This window comes from Callionymus lyra, chromosome 16, assembly GCF_982586985.1.
Source record: "Callionymus lyra chromosome 16, fCalLyr1.hap1.1, whole genome shotgun sequence".
NCBI classification, from domain to species: domain Eukaryota; kingdom Metazoa; phylum Chordata; class Actinopteri; order Syngnathiformes; family Callionymidae; genus Callionymus; species Callionymus lyra.
In genome coordinates this window covers 16921124-16941154 of record NC_141833.1, presented here as the reverse complement: position 1 = coordinate 16941154, position 20031 = coordinate 16921124, and the positions used below count along the sequence as shown (strand labels likewise).

The following is a 20031-nucleotide window of genomic DNA, read 5'->3' as shown; positions in this document are numbered from 1 at the left end:
AGAATAAAGTTACGAGCCTTAAAATGTGGCTCTTTTTTATTTTTAAATCTGAATCAATTTCTTAATATTTCATAATTGGCTCATCTTCTGACTTGGCTTCTTTCTTGTCGATTCCTTTTTTTGATTCAGACGGAGGTAAATATTTTCAAAAGTGATTATTTTTCTCTTATTTGTAATTTCTTGGCTCTTTATCTGACTCAAAACTTGTTTGATTCTTTTCCATATTGACACATTTTCTGAATTCTAACTCGAATCTACTTGATATTTGCTTCATGTTCTTCCTGAGATGTCTTCTCATGTTGTGTCTTCATTGACTCAAAGAGTAGAATCTCCAGTACATGACATTATTTTATTTGCTGTTTTTGCCACAATAGATAATAACTTTTCACATTAAGGGGTCGTCACAGGTGTGTCCGTCTGCAGGTTCACCTCTTCCCCATCAGGAAGAGGAAGATGATGACGATGTCCAGGTAAATCTTCAGCGCGGCGGTGATGTAGTCCTCGGGGTCGGTGTCGCCGTTCATTATGATGGCGCAGTCGCCGGCCAGGAACTGGAAGAACAAGTCGAGCTTCAGATTCACGACACGTTATTCTTGTTGCCGAACAGTTTTCTGAGGCGTACCAGCGCGTAGAGAAGAGCGCCCAGACAGCCGTAAGCGATGTCCGCCATGTGGTTGTAGTAGAAGGACGAAAACACTCCGAACATGAGGAGATCCACCAGCAGAACCAGCCCCAGGCCGTAGCAGCAGCTGAGGTCGAAGCGGGTCTGAAAACATCGAATGAATGTGAGGGGAAAAAATGGGTTAGAACGATGAAAAATGAGTGAGTGACACGTGAACACTGACCTGTACGGAGAAAATGATGATGGCCAGAGAGATGGCCAGAGTCACCGCCATGGTGATCATGACGGCGAGCGTCTCGTGGTAGGAGGCCACGGTTCCCACCATGAAGGAGAGGCTCACGGTGACGATCGACTGTTGACGCACAAACGACCAGTGAGTGGAGACGCAGGAAAACAAGTCAAAATGTGCAGCGTGAGTCAAGTTCGAAGGGTCAACGTTCAAGAAACCCGGTTGAATCTGAGAGAATGAGGACAATTAGTGAAGGAAAGGTTGAGAGAGCATGAAATGAGGGGTGTCTTAGGACTGCCCATCACATCAGGATGGTTCCCCAGTTGGGAGGATTCAGTTGAAAGACGTAAGCCTCGGAAAAAGGACAAGAAATGTTGACAATAGACGTCTCCAAGTGCTGGACATAAACGACAGACGGGCAAGAGTACCCGATGGATAAATGCAAGTTGCGACAAAGAACCAGCTCCTGACTGACATGGAACGATTAGCGAAAAGTTCCTGACATTAAATGAAAGTTCCTGATAGATGGGCAACGGTACCCATCAGGCACAGAAGGCTACTCAAAAAACAGCAAGTTTCTCACTTAAACATAAGTTCCTTAAAAGATGGGCAAGGGTACCCAATGGATAATTACAAGTTACCACAAAAAAGTTGCTCCTGACTGACACGGGACGATTAATGGTTCCTTGTATAAAAAGTTCTTGAACGATGGGCTACGGTACCCATCGGGTAAATACAAGTTACTGACAAAGAACTACAGTGTCGATCATGACCGACACGGAAGGCTACTCAAGGAACAACGGCAAGTTCCTCACGTAGACGAAAGTTCTTCAAAGATGGGCAACGGTACCCATCGGGTAAATACAAATTACAGACAAAGAACTACAGTGTAGCTTATGTCCAACACAAAAGGTTACTCAGCGAATAACGGCAAGTTCCTGACAGACGGGCAATGGTGCCCAATGGATAATTACAGGTTACCGCAAAGAACCAGCTCCTGACTGACACGGGACTATTAACGAAAAGTTCCTGACATTAAATGAAAGTTCCTGACAGATGGGCAAGGGTACCCATCGGGTAAATACAAGTTACTGACAAAGAACTACAGTGTAGCTCATGACCGACACGGAAGGCTACTCAAGGAACAACGACAAGTTCCTGACGGATGGGCGATGGTGCCCAATGGATAAATGCAAGTTGCGACAAAGAACCAGCTCCTGAATGACACGGGAAGATAAACGAAAAGTTCCTGACATAAATGAAAGTTCCTGACAGATGGGCAAGGATACCCATCGGGTAGATACAAGCTACCAACAAAGAAATAGCTCTAGACCAACACCGAAGGCTACTCAATGAATAATGGCGAGTTCCTCACATAGACAAAGTTCTTAAAAGATGGGTTCCCAATGGATAAATGGAAGTTACCCACAGATGGGTTCCCAACATTGAACACAGCTCTTGACAAACAGGGAATGTTACTCAACCAATAACAGCAAGTTCCCCTTCATCAACGGAAGGTCTTAAAAGATGGGCAAAGGTACAGAACAGATAAGCAGAATGAACCAACAGATAGGTTCCCTACATAGAACACAAACGGGGGCAAGTTCCATCAGACCAGGGTTCCCAACAGATGGGCAAGAGTTTCCAACAGATAAGATGCCAGGTCTGGACAGAAGAGGGTTGAGAGTTCCCAACCAAGGAAGACAGGAAAGAGGGACCAACGAATAGAGGATATTGACAGATGAATCGATGCTAGTCCCTGACAGACAGTCACAGGTTCCCCTTCAGGAAAGGGTACTCAACAGACAGATGCAAGTTCCTGACATAGACGAGAATATCAGACATAAACCGGGGCTCTCTGCAGACAGGATGGGATTTCCAATTTCCTGACTGATGTCTCACTCAGAACACTGTTCCAAAAAGACGGCCAATAGTACTCAACAGAGTTCAATACAGACCAGCAATAATTCAGGAAAGGTGAAAGTGTCCATTGGAAAAGACCAGAGAGAGCTCCCAGAAGACTTTTTATTATGGCTAAACCTACCAGGCCTATGATGTTCCAGGGGTGTCGCCGGCTCAGGGACTTGCAGCAGGCGAGGGTGATGGCCACGAAGGCGAAGACGAAGAACGAGCTCAGGTAGATCCAGATGTTGCGCTGGACCACCTTCTTGACGGCGCTGGAGTAGGTGAACAGGGTCACCGTGCCGAAGGTGAAGAGCAGCTGAAGCGTCAGGATGCTGAAGACCTGGAGGAGACACAAGAGGTCGTCACATGAGTCGTCCACTAGATCCGATCGAGTGTTGATGCAACGGACCTTCCTGACGAACGCCCGTCTCACTGTCTTGTCCGCGAAGGGCGACGGCGTCTCCGCCAGCGGCGCCTCAGAGACCTGCACTTCTTCGCCGTCGGGGAGAGGCTGGTCTTCGGGTGGAGGCGGGTAGCTGAATTCTCCATGGATCTCGCCCGCGGGTGCCTCTGCCAGAGTGTACGTCGGCGGTGGCATCAGAGGAGGGTTTTCATACGGCGGTGGCGACACATCTGGAGGCGGGAAGCTGTCAACGGTCGTCTCTCCGGACATCTTGGAGTTCAAAATGAAACGGTTCTGTTTGGAAAATACATTTGGAAATATAATTTAAATAAACAATTGTGTATTTGTATCATATCTTAATAAACAATGACTAACCGTATCAAATCCTAAACTTATTGCATAAGTTTATTATATAATAATATATTTATTTATTATTTATTGTAGAATCTCGTTCTCTCATATCAAAATTGTCTTGAAATAAACAATCGTGTACTTTTAATGTAGGTAATGAAGAAAAGAAAGCGAGACATTAAAAAGTATAACAATGTAAAATGTTTCTTATTTTAATCTCTTCTAGTTCTTACAGAAAAGTTCATCTATTTATTAAGCTAAAGATTTTTGCAGATTTAAATTGAATACAATATAAAGACATTTCTAGTTACAATTTGTAAAAGTTTTGTTTTCGGTTTATTAAATTGAAAAACACATTTTGGCTAGTTTCATGTTGTTACGAATTAAAGGTATTTTTACATCATAGAAAAAAACATTTTGATAAAACATTGAGTGCAAAAAAAAAAAAGTATTTTTTTAAACTTTGACCTCTGAGCGCACAACACAGGTCAGTGAACTGTGCTCTCATGGGAAATTTCCAAAGTTTAGTCAAACTTCCTTCTTGAAACCGTTGACATTGATGTGACTTCCTGTTTCCCAACGGGGGACAGGTACGTTTGCATCACTTGTTGTGTGCGTTTAGGGAACGGGAACGCCCAGGTTTACGTTTCCACATCAAGACTAGCGAAGACTTTTACCATTAGTCTGTAATAATGTGCGACAATCAGTGGCCGTAAAATTATGACCACCAGGCTAGCAACACAACAAGTTTTAATGGTGCAAAAAAATGTTATATTTAATGCAAAGAGAAGATTTTTTTTTACAAAAATTAAACATTGTACACATTACACACACTTTTAATATTATATTGTATAATCCATATTGCATATGTCAAAAATGTAACTAGACAAAGAGATCAATAAAGTTTTATCTATCTAACTAGAATTACAATTTTGACATATGCAATATGGATTATACAATATAATCATCAAGTGTATAAATATATATATATATATATATGTGTATGTGTGTGTTTTTGTGTTGAGTCGCATAATTTGTTTTCTGTACAATAATGAGTAAAATGTATACTTTTTTAAAATTGTAACTTAATGTTTATCCATCGTTACTGACAATATTTACGTTTTTTACAATGAAAAATGTTCTGCTTTAAACACATTGAAAACTTAACTATTAACTAATGATTAAAAAAGGTACATATTTTTAAAGATAAATAAATGGATTTAGGCTACAGCAATTAATTTAAAATATTAAAAAATAACATTGGTGAACTAGAACAAATTATAATTCAAATATTTTTTTCTAGAAACGATTTTAATTTGTTAATAATAATATAATTATTGTTAAAAAGTGTATTGACACATAGAATACAATCAAATAAATAATACAATCCAACTTGTTTTAATGTATTGTCTTAAAATACATTAAATCAGGGAATTCACAGACTGTAGGTCATGTTTGAATTAAATATTATTCCATTGATATTTGAAGTATAAATATATTTTTGGAAAATGCCCTTCAGAATTTAAGCGTCATATTTAGTGATATCTTACCTTCAGTGCTGCGAGTGAATCTTGTGAGTTCCGACTCTTTATATACGTCGGAGGTGAAGCAAGAGTGAAGACCTGAGCTGGAAGTTTTTCTGTTGCTTCACTCGCTCACATCAGCTCCTGCTTCTCGACACTTTTTACTTCTCGACATCCAATATTCAGAACATGAAATGATTTATTATTTTAACAATTAAACCGATGTCTGCTGAGGAATAACAAAACAAATCCATTGTTTAAATCAAAAATAATTACATTGATAAAATAATTATTATAATTTGCTGTTAAAAGTAAGTTATTATGTTGTTCAGAGGGATCGCTCAGTTAGCATGACGCGGTAGAAAAAAGTGGCAGAGATGCTAGTAAGTACTTTATAATGTTTAATAACCTGTTATTATGTAGCTATTACACATATTATTGCATTGTTTATTAATGTATGTTCCCTAATATTACTGACTGCAGATTACTTTTAGAAAGAAAAGGAAAATAGTAGCAACATTATTATTTTTTTTACAGTTAGCTTAGCTTAGCTTAGCGCAGAGCTAAGCTTCATTAGCAGCTTTATATTTCTTTTCCATAAGTAAAGTTTCACTTGTTAACTATGAAACACATCCCTTTATTACTATTTTAATCTGTAAATATCTAGGGATTTTGTGTTTTGGATTTATTTTTATGTTCTGAATTTATTTAGTGCACTTTGCTAAGCTAAGTTAGCAGCTACGAGCTAGCAATGTATCTTATGCTGTGGAAGAAGTTTAGAAAATCTAAGTGAGTTTGACAAAGAGGGTGTTTTTTTGTTTCCAAATGTGGTTTTGCTCATAGTTTGAGGTGTGAACCGTGTCAAACTATGGTTGTCTGTGGCTTTGTGTAGAAGTGTGTCTTCTTTTCACAGCTTCCTTTTTCCTTCTGATATCTGTGTGTCTCTATTTTCACGAAGAAACAACATAAAACAAATAATACACAGTGTCAACATAGTCAGTCCATTTGGTTGTTGGTCTGGAATCGTTGTGTATTTTTGCAACTTAAATTTGAAGTTCACCATCTCTTCTCATAGCTAAGGTCGGGGTCACGGGGGCAGCAGTGAAGGAGTGAAGAGGTCCAGACTTCCGCCAGCACCTGCATCCAGAAGAACTCTTAACCTCGAGTGTACCATCTTGGATGAGCAGGAATTCTTCTGGATCACAGGTGAGTCCATTTTGAATTATAACAGGTATAATCACATGTGTCATGAAGCAGTTGTCAATAACGATTACACTTCATCAGTGGATGAAACAGCGCCATCTGCTGTTACTATTACTAATCATAATAAATCGGTATTTGTCATAAAAAGGTTATGTCATTATCATTTTTGAACCAAATGTGTCATTAGATTATTACACATTTGGATGAAATTGTGACTCACGTTTTGTGAATGATGAAAACTATTGAATAAAAGAGGAACAAATAGTTGCACAAATTATTGGAGGTGATTAAGAGTAAATCTGGACATAAAAATCAAAATCACATTCGCATCAGAAAATAAATGTACAAAAACTGTCCCATTTAAAATTCACAGTCAAATGTGGCTAAATAATGTCAAGTCATATTATGTGGCCAGTCAGAATGTGACTCATGGTCAAGGTACATTTATATATATATAAAATTATACATTTACAGTAAAACTGAGGTTGAAGGAATTTGTGGAAATTTGAAACTCCAAATTTTGAAAATATAACATTTTTTCAGACCCCTACCAAAGGTGTGAAAATATTTTGTCCCCTCGCAGTCCTTAGGAACAAACACTTGTTGATCAATAAATGTTAGTCACAAATGATGCTCCTCGCCCAAAAGAAAATCAGACCAAAACCTCTTTCACACATATTTATTGTAAAAAATACATATAAAAACAATTTCTGAGACATACAAAAGATCGGAGCTTAGAAACAGTATATTGAACAGACAGAGACCAAAGCCATCTTCTCTCTCATCACATATTTACAATTTAATAAATAAAATCAATTTGTTTTTAAACCGGAGTAAAAGGCAGATTGTCCGTTTCTCGGAGGGGGGGGGGGCGAGGGGATGACGACGACGACCCCCTTCCTCGTGGTTGCTCTTTTTAAAAATCACAAACATTCCAAAGACGTCGGCGTGGAGGCCAAGATGGAGGCCGGGCCTCCACGCCAAGGACGTACAAGAAAGACCGCGCTTGGCTGGAGAGTTTAAACACACGCACGCACACACAGAGCGTTTTGATAGTTAGCATTGGTAAAAATTGAGGTATTGCACCACACAGCTTGGAAAGTCGAGGGGGGGAAAGGGGGGATACAGAAACAGCAGGGTTTCCGATTGTCACTCATTTTTTTATGGACAACCCAAACTCCCATCCCTACCCGGCGATTAGAAAAACACACTGGAAACGCCCCACCCGTCCTCGCGAGAGTATACAACATCATAACATATCACCACGACAAATGTAACATCGAACGCACCTCCTCGTGCACGACCTCACAGACTTTTGGCATTTTTTATATATAAAAACTCTTAATTCACCAATACAAAAGTACATGCACGGGGCTGCCCTCTAGTGGCGAGACAGGTCATAGCACCTCAGACTGCAAAAATAAAAATAAAAAGCAAAACAAGGAGAAGCAGCAGGGGGGGGGGGGGGTAAGTGGCGCAGGCTCGCAGGGTAATACCCCAGAAAATATTTTTTTACTCCAACACCCATGAGCGCCCTCTACGGTCAAGCCCTGAAATAACGACGGAAGGCCTCATGCGCAAATAAAGGCAAACGAAATCCAGGAGCAGAATGAGCCATTTTTTAAACCCTTCAACCATCAGTTCGTTCTAACAAAACGTCAACTGAAATCCAGATCCAAACATTCTGTACCACATGTCTAAACCCTGGTATAATAATCCTGTCTTTTGGAATCTGATGTCCGAACAGAAGCGATAATAAAAGATGGCCGTGAAACATTACCGGAAAGAAAAAGTCTGGACTCTTGACGCTCGTCTGTTCCTCTCCCACTCTGGGTCTTAAGTCAAACAAGAGTCCCGGACCCCTCGAGGAGGATCCAGACCCACATTCGTACCAACGTAACTCGCCACAACTCCGGCTCCAGATCTGAACTTGCTTCAACTCAATTTGGAGGAACAAAAAGTGCTGAAACGCGGCGGCGTTGCTCTACCAAACAAAGTCTCACATACAAATAGCAGCACATGAACCCGGCAAAAAAAAACAAACACTTGGGCCTGAAAACGATGAGCCCCAAATCCCCCATGAAATGTTTAACAGGCAAGATAAGAATCATAAGAAGTCCAGAATCAAGGCCCGGTTCGTCGCCTGGTTCCTATTGGGCTCGGCCGAAGGAGACAAAACATTCATCCAATAATGCAAAATACTCAAAATGTTTGTTTTTTTTGGGAGCAAAAAACAAACTCCATGTCCTCAGTCATAGATGGTTCCATCGATTAGGGTTCATAAAACGGGGATCTTAGGATAGATGAAGCAGCAGTTTCTCAGTGGTGGAACGGAAATGGTCCAGACTCAGGGTTGAAAGGGTCGGATCCCAATCGTCACAGGACTTTTCTCCTCAGATGGTTTTCTTTATTCTTGTCAATGTTTAGGATTCAGTGTCGTCTCCTGCAGCAGGAAAGAGGAAGTTGAAGTGAAATCCTGGAGGAAATTTCAAAGTATGTTCTAGTATAGTCAACCATTGACTCTTCTTATGGTCCCTTTGGAGCCATAATCAAATGTTTAATAAACTTGCTCAGAACCAGCGGTTTTAACCTCAATAGCAGACCTGTTTGTGCGGAATGGGGGCCACATGTGGCCCTTTTTATGTAGTTGCATGGCCCTCATGATTTTGCATCATGAAACTATATTGATGAACAAAAAGCTTCCATCAATATCAATGTTTTTCTTGAATCGTTCTCTCACAAATTTTTGTAATCAAATATTTGAGGACAATATTGTCCATCAAATTAAACAAACAAGTCCACATTTTTAGACCATGATATCCCTGATTTCAATAGAAAATAATAAAATAATTATGATCATATAGAGAGACTATCAAATGTATCTATTAAAATAATGTTTTAAAAAATAATTCCATTTGTACTTTGTTCACCATCAACAGTTACAATTCAACACGTGGTCACTCATTCAACTCTGCACTAGAGGGAGCTGTGGAGTCCAGGAACCCGCCATGCTCTGCCGTTTCACTCACCTGAGTCTTATTGGTCACTGCGGGGTCCATGTGACCTGCGAGTCAATCGAATGGGTGTTCGGGGCAGCAGGGTTTCACCTTAGACCAGGAATCAATGCAGCTGCCGAGAGAGAGAGGAGGCCGAGGGTCAGAGCGACCCATCAATCGGGATGTGGACGCGACGGCTTGAAGAGGTTTTAAAGATGGACTACTATTTCTATAGAGTTCAGGACACGTGTAGATCCCCCCCCCCGGACAACTAAAAGACAGTTGCTGGATGAACTAGATGAACAGGATCAGCTGCTGAACCTGCAGTGTTTGCTTAAAACCGCTAGAAGAGCGTTTCTCAAAAGCTCTTCTGACGAGAATATTAGATTTTTAGACTTGTTGACTCACGCGACCAACAACTCTGGTCGGTTGCGCAGCACTAGTTTCGGGAAGGAAGCGCTCAGGACTTGCACATCAGCCTCCAGCATGACCTTGATGCAATACCAGTTTTACCCCAGCAAAAACTTCTGCTATGAGACAGAACGGGGACAAGACCGGACTTGCAGATGCTGGAAAAGTACCCGAGCCAGGGAACCCGTCAGAAGCTAAATCTCAGACGACGCTTCCTGTGAATCACGGTTGCAGAGAAACCTGACTCAAAATGAAAGACAAGTGGGAACACAGAGGATCGTTCTTCGCCCCCTGGGGTAACCATGACCACTAGGAGTGGTAGAACACCTGCACTGGACAGGTTTCACACAATTTTGAGGGAACCCTGAGAAGGACCCATTAGAGTAGACTCGGAAGACCTTCTTGGATCATCAGAAGTATCTTTAAGAGGGACTAGGAGCTGCTCAAGAAAACACTGGCAACTCTTGTAGAAGTTTGTGTTTTTTTTTGCCAATACGTTTCATTTAAAGTAAAAATTTCAAGAACTATGTGTAATTATAAAATATCTAGTGACAGACGCCAGGGGCAGGATTCTTAGGAACTCTATAGAGTCGACAGGTTGGAAATAACGGACGAGTCTGTGAGCGAAGTCAGAAATGTGTGTGGTTGCTCAGACTACTTCCTGTTTCCACGAAGACATACTTCACATACGACGACCACAAAGACTGGAGGGGTTACTTTGACTCAGCCCCGTTACCTCTTGTGGTAGACGCAGAGACATGCCAGTCGGGCGATGGTCTCCCCTTGCACCAGATCCTCCAGGCAGATGGAACACTCGCCGCTGTCTTTGCTCAGCACGTCCGCTGCGAACAAACACACAAAGAGCATTTAAAAACCACAGCCTCGCAAAAGTCGTTTCCGAGTTCCAGATGAGTTGTGAAACTTAACCTCATTCTACAAAGATGTGCATTTGAGCTCCACGGCACGTTGATATTTCACTTTCGCTCGTCAAAAGGTTGTGGCTTCTGGGAAAACTGTGGGCAACTGCTGTCGGCTGGGACTTTCTAGAACTTTTAACGAGAGTTTCAAATCCAATACCAACTCATCTGGAGATGCGTTCGTCACTTTAAAACCTTTAACAACTAAAGGGTATCCGCTTCAAAGTGATCCTCCTGACTGAGACGACCAGTCCAAGTTTTGTCCGATTAACTCAAAGACATCAATGGGAACAAGAATATTGAGTTATACAATTAACATGAAGGGTCTTGTAGACCTAGAAGACCAAGAAGGGTGTTCTCAAAGGGCTATTAAACATGAGAACCCAACTCTCCTGACTCTCTCACATGTTTCAAAAGTCTTCCTCTCCAAGATGCAGTAAGTCCCTCATGACCATGTTTCGAAGTTATTACTTTATAAAGTTGCTCTGAAATCTCAGCGAACGAGAGGTTACGAGAGCGGACTCCATTATAACGCAATAGTGGCTACACTCCTCCAGCCAGCTGTAACCACGCCCCGCTTTGTTTATACAACGAGTCCCTTGGAGGTAGACACTTCCGGGATATTAGATGTTTAGACACAAGATACTTGACCAATCAAAGCAGAGTGGGCACTGTTCTGAGAAACAAGATTTAATCTCCAGAAAAACTAAGCGTTTTCAGTGGGCGGGGCTTAAACACATTTTTCAATGTAAATAAATAAAAACAAAAATACAATAAAGGGTCCAAGATCTATTTAAGACACCAAACTGAAACACACTGGTTTCCTTCCAAGTACATGAAGAAGAAAAGCCTTAAAAGAGCTTCATCTTCTCCTTTACTTAATGTGATGTTAACTCGCTGACAGCAGGTCGAACGATTGAGAAGGATGTCTGTCCGTTGTAGACACTTCAGAGTCAGTTCAGGAAGTGTCATCTGTACAAACACCGCCGGCCAGATGAGCAGAATTACTCGGCAAAATAAAGATCTCTACGAGTATTCTGAGGTGGACCGATACCAAACTCAAGATCTAGACGTTCCTTTATTGTAGTCTATTCATCTTTCTTCTCCCGACGATCCTTCTAGACATGATACTAGACCGTGTACGTCGTGGCGAGAAAAAAAAACCCCCAAGAGAAGATGCTCACCGTTGTAGGGAAGTGGAGGAGAGGTGAGGCAGCTCAACAGGTGATCCTCGATCCGTCCCCCGGGGAAGGGCTTGGAGCAGAAGGGACAGCGGATATCTGTGCGGGAGGAGAATCAGAGCAGAGATTAACATGGATGATGCATGAAGCCGACGTCATAGCGAGCCGCGGCGGCGCCTTGTTAGAACATCTCCATTTCACGGCCGAAACACAATCCGTCGGTGTATATGGGGAAGTATTCTTGCGGCCGAGATAGCCGTGAACAATGTGACGACGGATTGTTCGGCGCCCCCGGGGCGTTGACGTGCCCGCCGGCGCTACCTCGCCGCCCTACATTCGCCTCCACCGGCGGGGTGCTGACAGCAAGTTCTGACCCACTTCAGCTCGGGAAACCCAACACGCTGGTGTTTTGATTATGCCGAGACATTTCTGCAGACTCATCTTAACATTAGGGATGTGAGAAAATATTTACATTGTGTCAATTTTTTTTTTTTTTTGCTTTCAAATCCCTTTTTTTTTTAAATCATAGTTCTCTTATGGTTTACATTCAAGTAGAGTGTTGTGTAAAAACAATTCGATTTTGTTTAAGATGAAGAAGATAAGATGTGGTTTTGGTAGTGCCAATAGTCTGGGGGTTTAAAAGAAACTATTTTAGTTTAGGGTAAGGCCATTTGTAATTTTAATACCGGCTTTATATTTACCTGCTTAAATAACTTTTTGTAAATTAACGGATTAAACTTTTGAACTAAAATGTTTTGATAACTATAAACAATTATACACATATTTAATACTAATGCATCCTATTATATTTAACACATCCTCTGCTGCTCAAAGAACCTTTAAAATCCAGCGAGATCCGGGTGATGACTAAGGACGAGAGGATACAGTCGACTTCAAAAGCTGATCTTTGGACACTTTTTGGTTTCAAAACATATTAAAGCAGTTACGACGTCAAGAGTCATGTGGTCTGTAAATTCTGCAAGTACTCGACCATTCTACAAATATATCCTTGTTACTACAGTATCGCTTCAATGCACCTGTATTGTGATATGCGTCGCCGGAGTATTGCCACAATACACACACTTTAACATCCTTTTTGTAAAGAACCAAATGGTTCATAAGGGCAGAGTTTTTTTTACTTCACACAAAGTAACCAAAATTAGCATCAGAGAATACGTTATCAAAATAAACTAGGACGAGTAATTACACTAGTCTGGCACCTAAAGAAGGGAAAGTCTCCATTTTCCACTAATAAATAAGGTAAGGTAAAACTTTATTGATCCCTCAGGAGGTCTCCTTCGGGAAATTGGTTTTTTCCAATAGCCAATGCATACAGCATTTTTTTTTAAATAAAAAATCAAAAATAAATCAAAGTACAATAAGAACAAGAGAAATAAAGAGAAAGAACAAGATGACACAATCTAAGTCTAAAGATAAAGAACATAGATCAAAGAAAAACAACAAAGACAAAGGATACAAAGACTAACATAGAACAGAACATCCAGATACTCTCACTCCACTCCTGCCCCCGAACTCAAAATTGTACAATTTAATAGCCCGAGGAATGAATGAGTCCTTGAGTCTATTTGTTTTGCACCTGGGAAGGAGCATTCGTGCACTCATTCTGCTTCTCTGCTCACTGATGACAGTGCTGAGAGGATGACTGTCATCGTCCATGATGGACAGTAGTAAATCAGGCCTTGCTCAATGGCTGGAGTCTTGTAAAAGTAAAAATAAGTCTCAAACTTCAACCATCATATTTGAGAATAGAGTTCCAATGCCAAGTTTACCATCTCAGAATGAATCCCAATACTAAAGACAAGGTCCGGCTACAAGAGTGTGTTCTTAGATTTTAAAAAGCATAAAGTTCACTGAGAGTAATAGAGCAAATTGCTCAGCGTAAATAGAGTTGGAAATAGAATCTGATAGTGACTTTATTTTAGTAGGTTGTCACCCTTCATAAAGAATGTTTCAAGTCATACAACAGCAGCTAAAAACACATGAACACCATCTCATCTAAAAGTAAAGAATACAAGTACAAAAGTGAAAGTTTGTTCCAGTAAACAAGTCAATACCCTAGAGCCTTAATCTGGCATCTTGGTTGAACTATATCAGGTGCTTCTTTTTTTTTTATAAAACATCTGGATTAACTTCATTTAGATCATCGAATTAAGCCGCTAAAAATGTTGGGTGTTGCCGAAGTAACCGCATTTCTGTCATAACTAAATCATTCAACTAACGGCTCAGAGGATACTCGATGCCACAATGCAAGTTTAATGTCCTCGTGTGCTCCTAGGTCAGCATCTTGGACTCCTTCCAGCTGGACGCAGAGGGCCCTAGAGAGGAAGTGGCCAGGAGACATCCTTGAGAGAACCAGTCCATCCTGCCTGGAAATCACTGGCAGGGTGGATGACGAGGTGTTCCCAGGTAAAGGGTCCGGCAGGATGGGGGTCAAGGTAAGATATGCTGGTGCCAATATGGTTGGTCAAGCAGGAAGAAAGTTTAGGAAGCATCTCGCTGGAAGTGGAAAATACCAGAGTGTCTTCTCCAGGTTTGTAGGCTTCAACAGACAACAGTCTGGGTAATAGTACTCAGCAAACACCAGTTTTATCATCATTTACAGCAGATTGTGAGGGTTTAGTGTCAGTGCTAGGAACTTAAGACCCCACTATTGAGGGTTGTGTAACAAAAAAAGCAGCATGACCTGCACAAGACCACCACTACTGTGTTCCAGGAAATAATCTTGTTTAACGTCATATTTATCAGCAACAAAGGTCACACTAAATCATGTGTAAACCGATCAAGATGCGATTAAAAGTCCAGACATGTTTCTTGGTGATCGGGTTGCACAACAGAACAGAACGGTCACCATCACGTCGACAAAAGGGGGAACTTCAAGAGTCACAAGTTATTTATGGGCCGACGATAATAAAACAACACATGTTACAATATGTCACGCATGATTGGGAGATTGTGACGGTTACGCCGATACATTTAAACGTCAATTTCCTGTGACATCTTGGCACTCGTGTTCCAAAGACGTTAACTCGTGGTTTAAGCTCCACGATCGAAGTAAGTAAGTCATTTTTATTTATATAGCGCTTTTCCAGACCAGGGTCACAAAGCGCTTAAACAATCAAAACAATACTCAATAAAGTATATAATTTAAAGATCAAGATACAACTGATAACACAACAGGAGAAAATCAAGGAAAAGCCTGAACAAATAAAAACGTACCCGACTTTGGGCAAATATTTATACACCCTTGAGCAAATATTGACGACCATTAAGGAAAATTAGATTAAGATATTTACTTTAAAATAAGTAATAACAGCTCTTGAATAGGTTGGTTTAAAAAAATACATACAATTGTCTCTAGAAGACACAAGTTATTCCCAAAAATATACAAGGCTTATATAGATGGATATATAGAGAGATACTTTATTGATCCCCCGGAGTATTTTTATTTGGCTTAGTTACATAATAGAAAAAAACAAATATCACGTTACAGTTGATGCAAGTAAACTTTGTCATCATTGCCTCCCATCTTTGAAAAAAAACTCCTTTAAAATGTTATTGATATTTTTCATAGTTCTTTACATTGTTGTTTTATTTGAAGAGAACATGTTACTTTAAAACAGTGTTAGTGCCTACATTAAAAGTTACGTTTCAAATGTTGTCCTCTGAAAGCGCCAATGCAGTTGTTATTTAATATTTGGAAATACTGAATAAACACAAAAAAACGACACGTTTGAAATAAGAACCGGTTTCCGTCTCAACTTACTGCCATGGCGGTTGTTAACGCGGTACAGGCCGATCCAAGCCTCGGAGACCGGCCGCGGGTGCGAGCCCCGCACTCGGGCGGATCTCGCGCTGACGCTGCGGGTCGAAGAGTGCCGAGTGGCGGGCAGACGCTCGGAGAACGTGCGGTGCGGAGCGCGGCCTGTCTCCTCCCCGGGCTCCGCCGCGATCGCCGCCTCCTGGTTCGCCCCTCCGTCCTCCTCCTCCGGCTTCCCGTCGCCTCCGGTGTCGTCCTCCGCGGGCGACGCTTGGCTAATGCTAGCGGGGATGCCGTGGTGCTCCTCGGGGCTCCCGTCGGCGCTCGCCCCGTGCTGCCCCAGGTCGGAGTCGCTGCCTTCCTCCGAGCGGCTCCGGTTGGCCTCCGTGTCCTCGAAGCTGCCGGAGAAGTCCACCATGAGGCTGGTGGGCCTGGCGCAGCGGGGTCGCCGGTACGAGTCCCGCTTCGGGCCGTCCTTCCCGAAGGCAGGGGGGACCGGGTCTTCCTGGAGGCGACTCGCTCTCGTCCCCATCTCTGAATGTAGCCACTAGCTCGGGCGAGGAGAAAAACCCACAACGACCTCGAAACGACACTTTGGATTCTCGACGCCGACAACGATCCGGATCACATTTGTGACCCGCACACGGCGTCGAAAGGAGACGGTCTCGGGGAGTAAAAAGCAGCTGTTCCTCCGCCGGCCTTCACTTCGTCCTCCTCGGACACATTTTTCTTTCTTTATCACGGTCTCGGTGCTGCAGCGGAAACGGACAAAACTCGCTTCCTCTTATGAGCCCACGTACACGCACAGTTACGGTAACGGTTCTGGTGCCTGATCGACTCCAGCTGTGCGCTGTGGACGCTTCGGCTTCCGTAGTGACGTCATCAAGCTTTGCTATTTAAAAAAATCCAAAGTTATAAAAGTCAAGAAAACCCCACCCTCCCTGCCAAGAACAAAAACTAATATTATCTAAAAATATAAAGATATAGATATATAAGATAATATATATATATATATATATATTTAAAAGATACAACAAAAATAAAACACAACATACAAATAAATACTAAGATAGCGATCGAGGGTCTGTGAACATTTTAAGATACTTGATAAAAAGTTCGTTTTGTAACAAGGATTAACGTAGTTTACCACTGTAGGGGAATATTTATTGTTTTGTGTTTTAAAAAAAAAAAGAAAAACAATTAATTCCAGTATTTCTTGTTCAGATTTATTTTTCAATACACATTTACTATAAAGAAGACATAACTTCTCTTGGTAGCCTTTCTACCTTAAAGACAAACAAAACTAACACTAAATATACATATTTGATAAAAACATAATTTTCCTATAATTCTTTTTTATTATTAATTTATATTCAATCCTTAGGTCAAGATATATTTTTTCTGTGTACAACTTTTTAACATGACATTTTTTTCTTAGCTTCATTTAATTGGATTTGGATTTCTTCTGGCAAATGTTTTTAAAATATTAGTTTAATAAATGCTAGTTAACACTCTTAACTAGTATATCAAAAGAAAATTGCGATAGTAATTTAATTTAGTAAGTATATTTCCCCTATTAAAAATATAATATATATAGATAGATTATACTTATTATTTGTTATTTGACAATACTAATAAATGACAATTAACCAAAGCCACTTGTCCTGTAAAATGTATCTATTAGGCCATTTTGTCAGGATGTCTGGTGGACTAATAGAAAATATACAAGATTTTTAAAATAAAAAGTTATATAATGTTTGTTTATATTACGATAATTTCTATCTTAAAGGGAAATTGCTAAGGTGGGACATTGCTTCTGCGAGGAAAGATATCATTCAGGAAGTTTTTTCTCTTGTTATACACATTTAATTCCAATTTTAAAAACACATTGTATGTCGTAAGTACAAGTGTCCTGTACGACTGCTCCTATACGACCGTCATTACGGTAGCTCCCTCCACCAATCAGCGCTCTTGTGTCTGGGCAGGAGCTGGTTCAGGAAATAAACACAAGCCTGAGCTTCACTTTAGAAGACTTTAGAACATAAACAAACATATTTTAAAAGAACGCATCGTAGCTGAGATCTGGTCGTGATGCCCAGCGGTGAGTTGTTTTCATGTCTCGCTCTTCGCTTGTTTCTAACCACGACGTCAGCATAAAAGTAATGAGTCATGGTTGAATCATGCAGATTTAAACTACAAAAATACTTTTCAAGTTCTATTCTATTTAAATCTGTGATTTATTCACTTGCGGAAAAGACGATTTTATAAATTAAATATTATTATTTTAGCATACAGCTTCGTTATAAATGCTGTGAGCAGAATACAAATAATATTCATGTAGAATTATTTGGCTTCTTATTTGGTTCCTTTAATGTAATACAAACGAATACATCTGCCACCATTTTTTATCAACATATGGAAAACATTGATTGTCTTAAACATGTATCAATCTTTAGACTTTGTACCAGTAACACTCCTTAACCAGCTCTTGTTTAAACAGTAGGCGGAATGCGGCGGAACTTCTCGCCTGTACTTTCTTGAGTGAGTCTCATTGATCGATTGATTCTTTTTGTCTCCGCACAGAGATGAAGGCGTCGACTCTCCAGCCGACAGTTGACGTCGATCTGCGTCAGCTCACCGGTGGACGGAGCCTGTCCTCCAACTACGTCCCCCTGTGTTTGGAGAACAAGTTCTTGAAGGAAACCCCGTCCCTCGTACCTCCTCCTCCTCCGCTGCTGCAACCATCCACCCTCTCCTCCTCCTGGCTCCTCTCAACATCCCACACTCCTTCCTCCCTGATCAGCACCGAAAACAAGCTCCTGAAAAAGGACGCCTCTTCCGCTCTCGCCACTTCCATCTCATTCCCGACAAGCTCTCTGTCCACCAGCCGCTTCTGTCATCCTCCTTCGTTCCTCGGTGCTGAACAGCAGACTCCGGATGAAGCAGATGGAGGTGAAGATGAAGAACCTGCATCAGAAAGCAGTTGGGCTTTGGTATGTGACACGTTTTTCACTCAAGCAGATAATAATGTTCTTTTTTTTAATACATTTTTTATCAACAAATGAGAGAAACTAAATCCTATTCTGTCACAAAATCTGTAGTTTTCTATTTTCTAAAAGGTTGAAGTTCTAATTCTGTGCTGTGATCATCAGTCGTCCAGCAGTGATGGCGAGACGTCTGAGGAGGAGGAATCTGCCTCGAGCATGGAGCTAACAGTCCAAGACGTGCATGAGTTGGAGGACCTAGACCCGGGAATGGTCAGCAGGAGTGAGGAGTTTGCTGAGATGGATGGAGGAGCGCAGGAGATTGTGGCCAATTTAAAGGACCAAAAGGTAAAAATGATCAATAAAAATCAGAATAATTTGATTCTGAATAGAAAGGTTTAATTCAAATAAAGTTTTCACAAGTTTTAATTTTTCAACAGGTTATAACTATGTAAAAAAACAACATCAAAAGTCTGTCCAATATGTTTTATGTGTAAAAAAAAATCCATTTAATTATACATTCTTCAGTCTAAGAAAAAAAGGTAATCTTAGATTAAATAGTTCAATTATTATTTACATCTACTTAGAAATTCTATATTTTGGGACGGTCCCTGAAAACGTGGGCGTCATTTGCATCTTAACATCCGAAGTGTCTGATGATGAAATAACAAATGTACTTCCATGATGTTGACGTTTGATCTCGATCCGATCTCCAGTATCATCTCCTGAACGTGGTGTGTTGCTCTCTGGTCAACAAGAGTGTGGATCCAGGAGCAGAAGAATGGGACGAAGAGAAGAGCGTCTGGACCAGGATCATAAACCTGGTGAAGGGAATTTCAGAGAGCGATCCTCAGTTCGTCCTCAAGGTATATACATACTTCTTGTTCCTGGAATACAGAACAAGTGTTGTTTTTTTTATCTTCTGCACTTGGAGGATACTTTGATCTTTTATTTCTAGTTCTTCTGTGTAAGTGTTTCTTTCAAGCGTATATAAAAGGCTACCAGTTAAAAAGTATTTAGAAATTCAGTTTTTAATAATGGGAAACACAATATCAAACTTTATTTGTAAAACATACTACACCAACATTTCTATCTTTAATTCAAATGAAAACACATTTAGAAATAATTAATTTTGTAATTATTTGAATAAGACCATTTAACTCTGTGTAAAAAAAAAAACATTTTTAGTTCAATAATAACAAATGTATTACAAATAATTACAGAAAAATAAACACATTTTTCTTTCAATTAGTTAATTTCATTTTTCAAAAATATAATTATATGTTTAGAAAAACAACAGCAGCAATCCAATTCAAGATTTTAAGATACTGTAGAAACAAGAATACATTTGTAGTATTGTGGAGTACTTGACTCTGGTATACACAGAATACACATGACTCTTGACAAAGTCGTAGCTGCTTTCATTTGTTTTCAAACCAAAAAATGTCACAAACATCAGCTTTAAAAGATGCTCGAGTTGACTGTATCCTCTCGTTCTCAGTCATCGCCGGGAACTTGCCAAGATTTA

At 40.6% G+C, this 20031-nt stretch overlaps 3 protein-coding genes across 3 annotated transcripts in view; 1 reads left to right on the top strand and 2 right to left on the bottom strand.

Moving 5' to 3' along the window:
• Positions 1-352: 352 nt before the first annotated feature.
• LOC148063973 (protein lifeguard 1) lies at positions 353-5142 on the bottom strand. Its single transcript, XM_087812002.1, has 6 exons — positions 5061-5142; positions 3166-3453; positions 2896-3096; positions 846-974; positions 623-766; positions 353-551 (listed from the first exon to the last, which is right to left on the bottom strand). The coding sequence occupies exons 2-6, from the start codon at positions 3427-3429 to the stop codon at positions 426-428; spliced, it is 864 nt and encodes a 287-aa protein (XP_087668128.1). The 5' UTR covers positions 3430-3453; positions 5061-5142; the 3' UTR covers positions 353-425.
• A 1757-nt stretch (positions 5143-6899) lies between these two features.
• LOC148063972 (uncharacterized) lies at positions 6900-16339 on the bottom strand. Its single transcript, XM_087812001.1, has 5 exons — positions 15526-16339; positions 11745-11840; positions 10380-10485; positions 9266-9365; positions 6900-8679 (listed from the first exon to the last, which is right to left on the bottom strand). The coding sequence occupies exons 1-4, from the start codon at positions 16049-16051 to the stop codon at positions 9308-9310; spliced, it is 786 nt and encodes a 261-aa protein (XP_087668127.1). The 5' UTR covers positions 16052-16339; the 3' UTR covers positions 6900-8679; positions 9266-9307.
• tep1 (telomerase-associated protein 1) overlaps positions 13371-20031 on the top strand; it is a 31022-nt gene continuing 24361 nt past the window's right edge. Inside the window, exons 1-4 of the mRNA XM_087812000.1 lie at positions 13371-14168; positions 18103-18512; positions 18672-18851; positions 19220-19369. Of these exons, the coding sequence (XP_087668126.1) occupies positions 14018-14168; positions 18103-18512; positions 18672-18851; positions 19220-19369 (891 nt within the window). The 5' untranslated portion in view covers positions 13371-14017. The remainder of the gene's footprint in view (positions 14169-18102; positions 18513-18671; positions 18852-19219; positions 19370-20031) is intronic.

Excerpts from the sequence above, each read along its gene's own strand:
- LOC148063972 (XM_087812001.1), bottom strand. The coding sequence starts at position 16,051 with ATGGGGACGAGAGCGAGTCGCCTCCAGGAAGACCCGGTCCCCCCTGCC. Across the intron at positions 10,486-11,744 it reads TCCTCCACTTCCCTACAACG|CGGACGTGCTGAGCAAAGAC; the intron begins GTGAGCATCTTC and ends GTTTGTTCGCAG. Across the intron at positions 9,366-10,379 it reads CTCTGCGTCTACCACAAGAG|CTGCATTGATTCCTGGTCTA; the intron begins GTAACGGGGCTG and ends CTCTCTCGGCAG.
- LOC148063973 (XM_087812002.1), bottom strand. The coding sequence starts at position 3,429 with ATGTCCGGAGAGACGACCGTTGACAGCTTCCCGCCTCCAGATGTGTCG. Across the intron at positions 767-845 it reads TCATCATTTTCTCCGTACAG|ACCCGCTTCGACCTCAGCTG; the intron begins GTCAGTGTTCAC and ends CGATGTTTTCAG. Across the intron at positions 552-622 it reads GCGCTCTTCTCTACGCGCTG|TTCCTGGCCGGCGACTGCGC; the intron begins GTACGCCTCAGA and ends TTGTTCTTCCAG.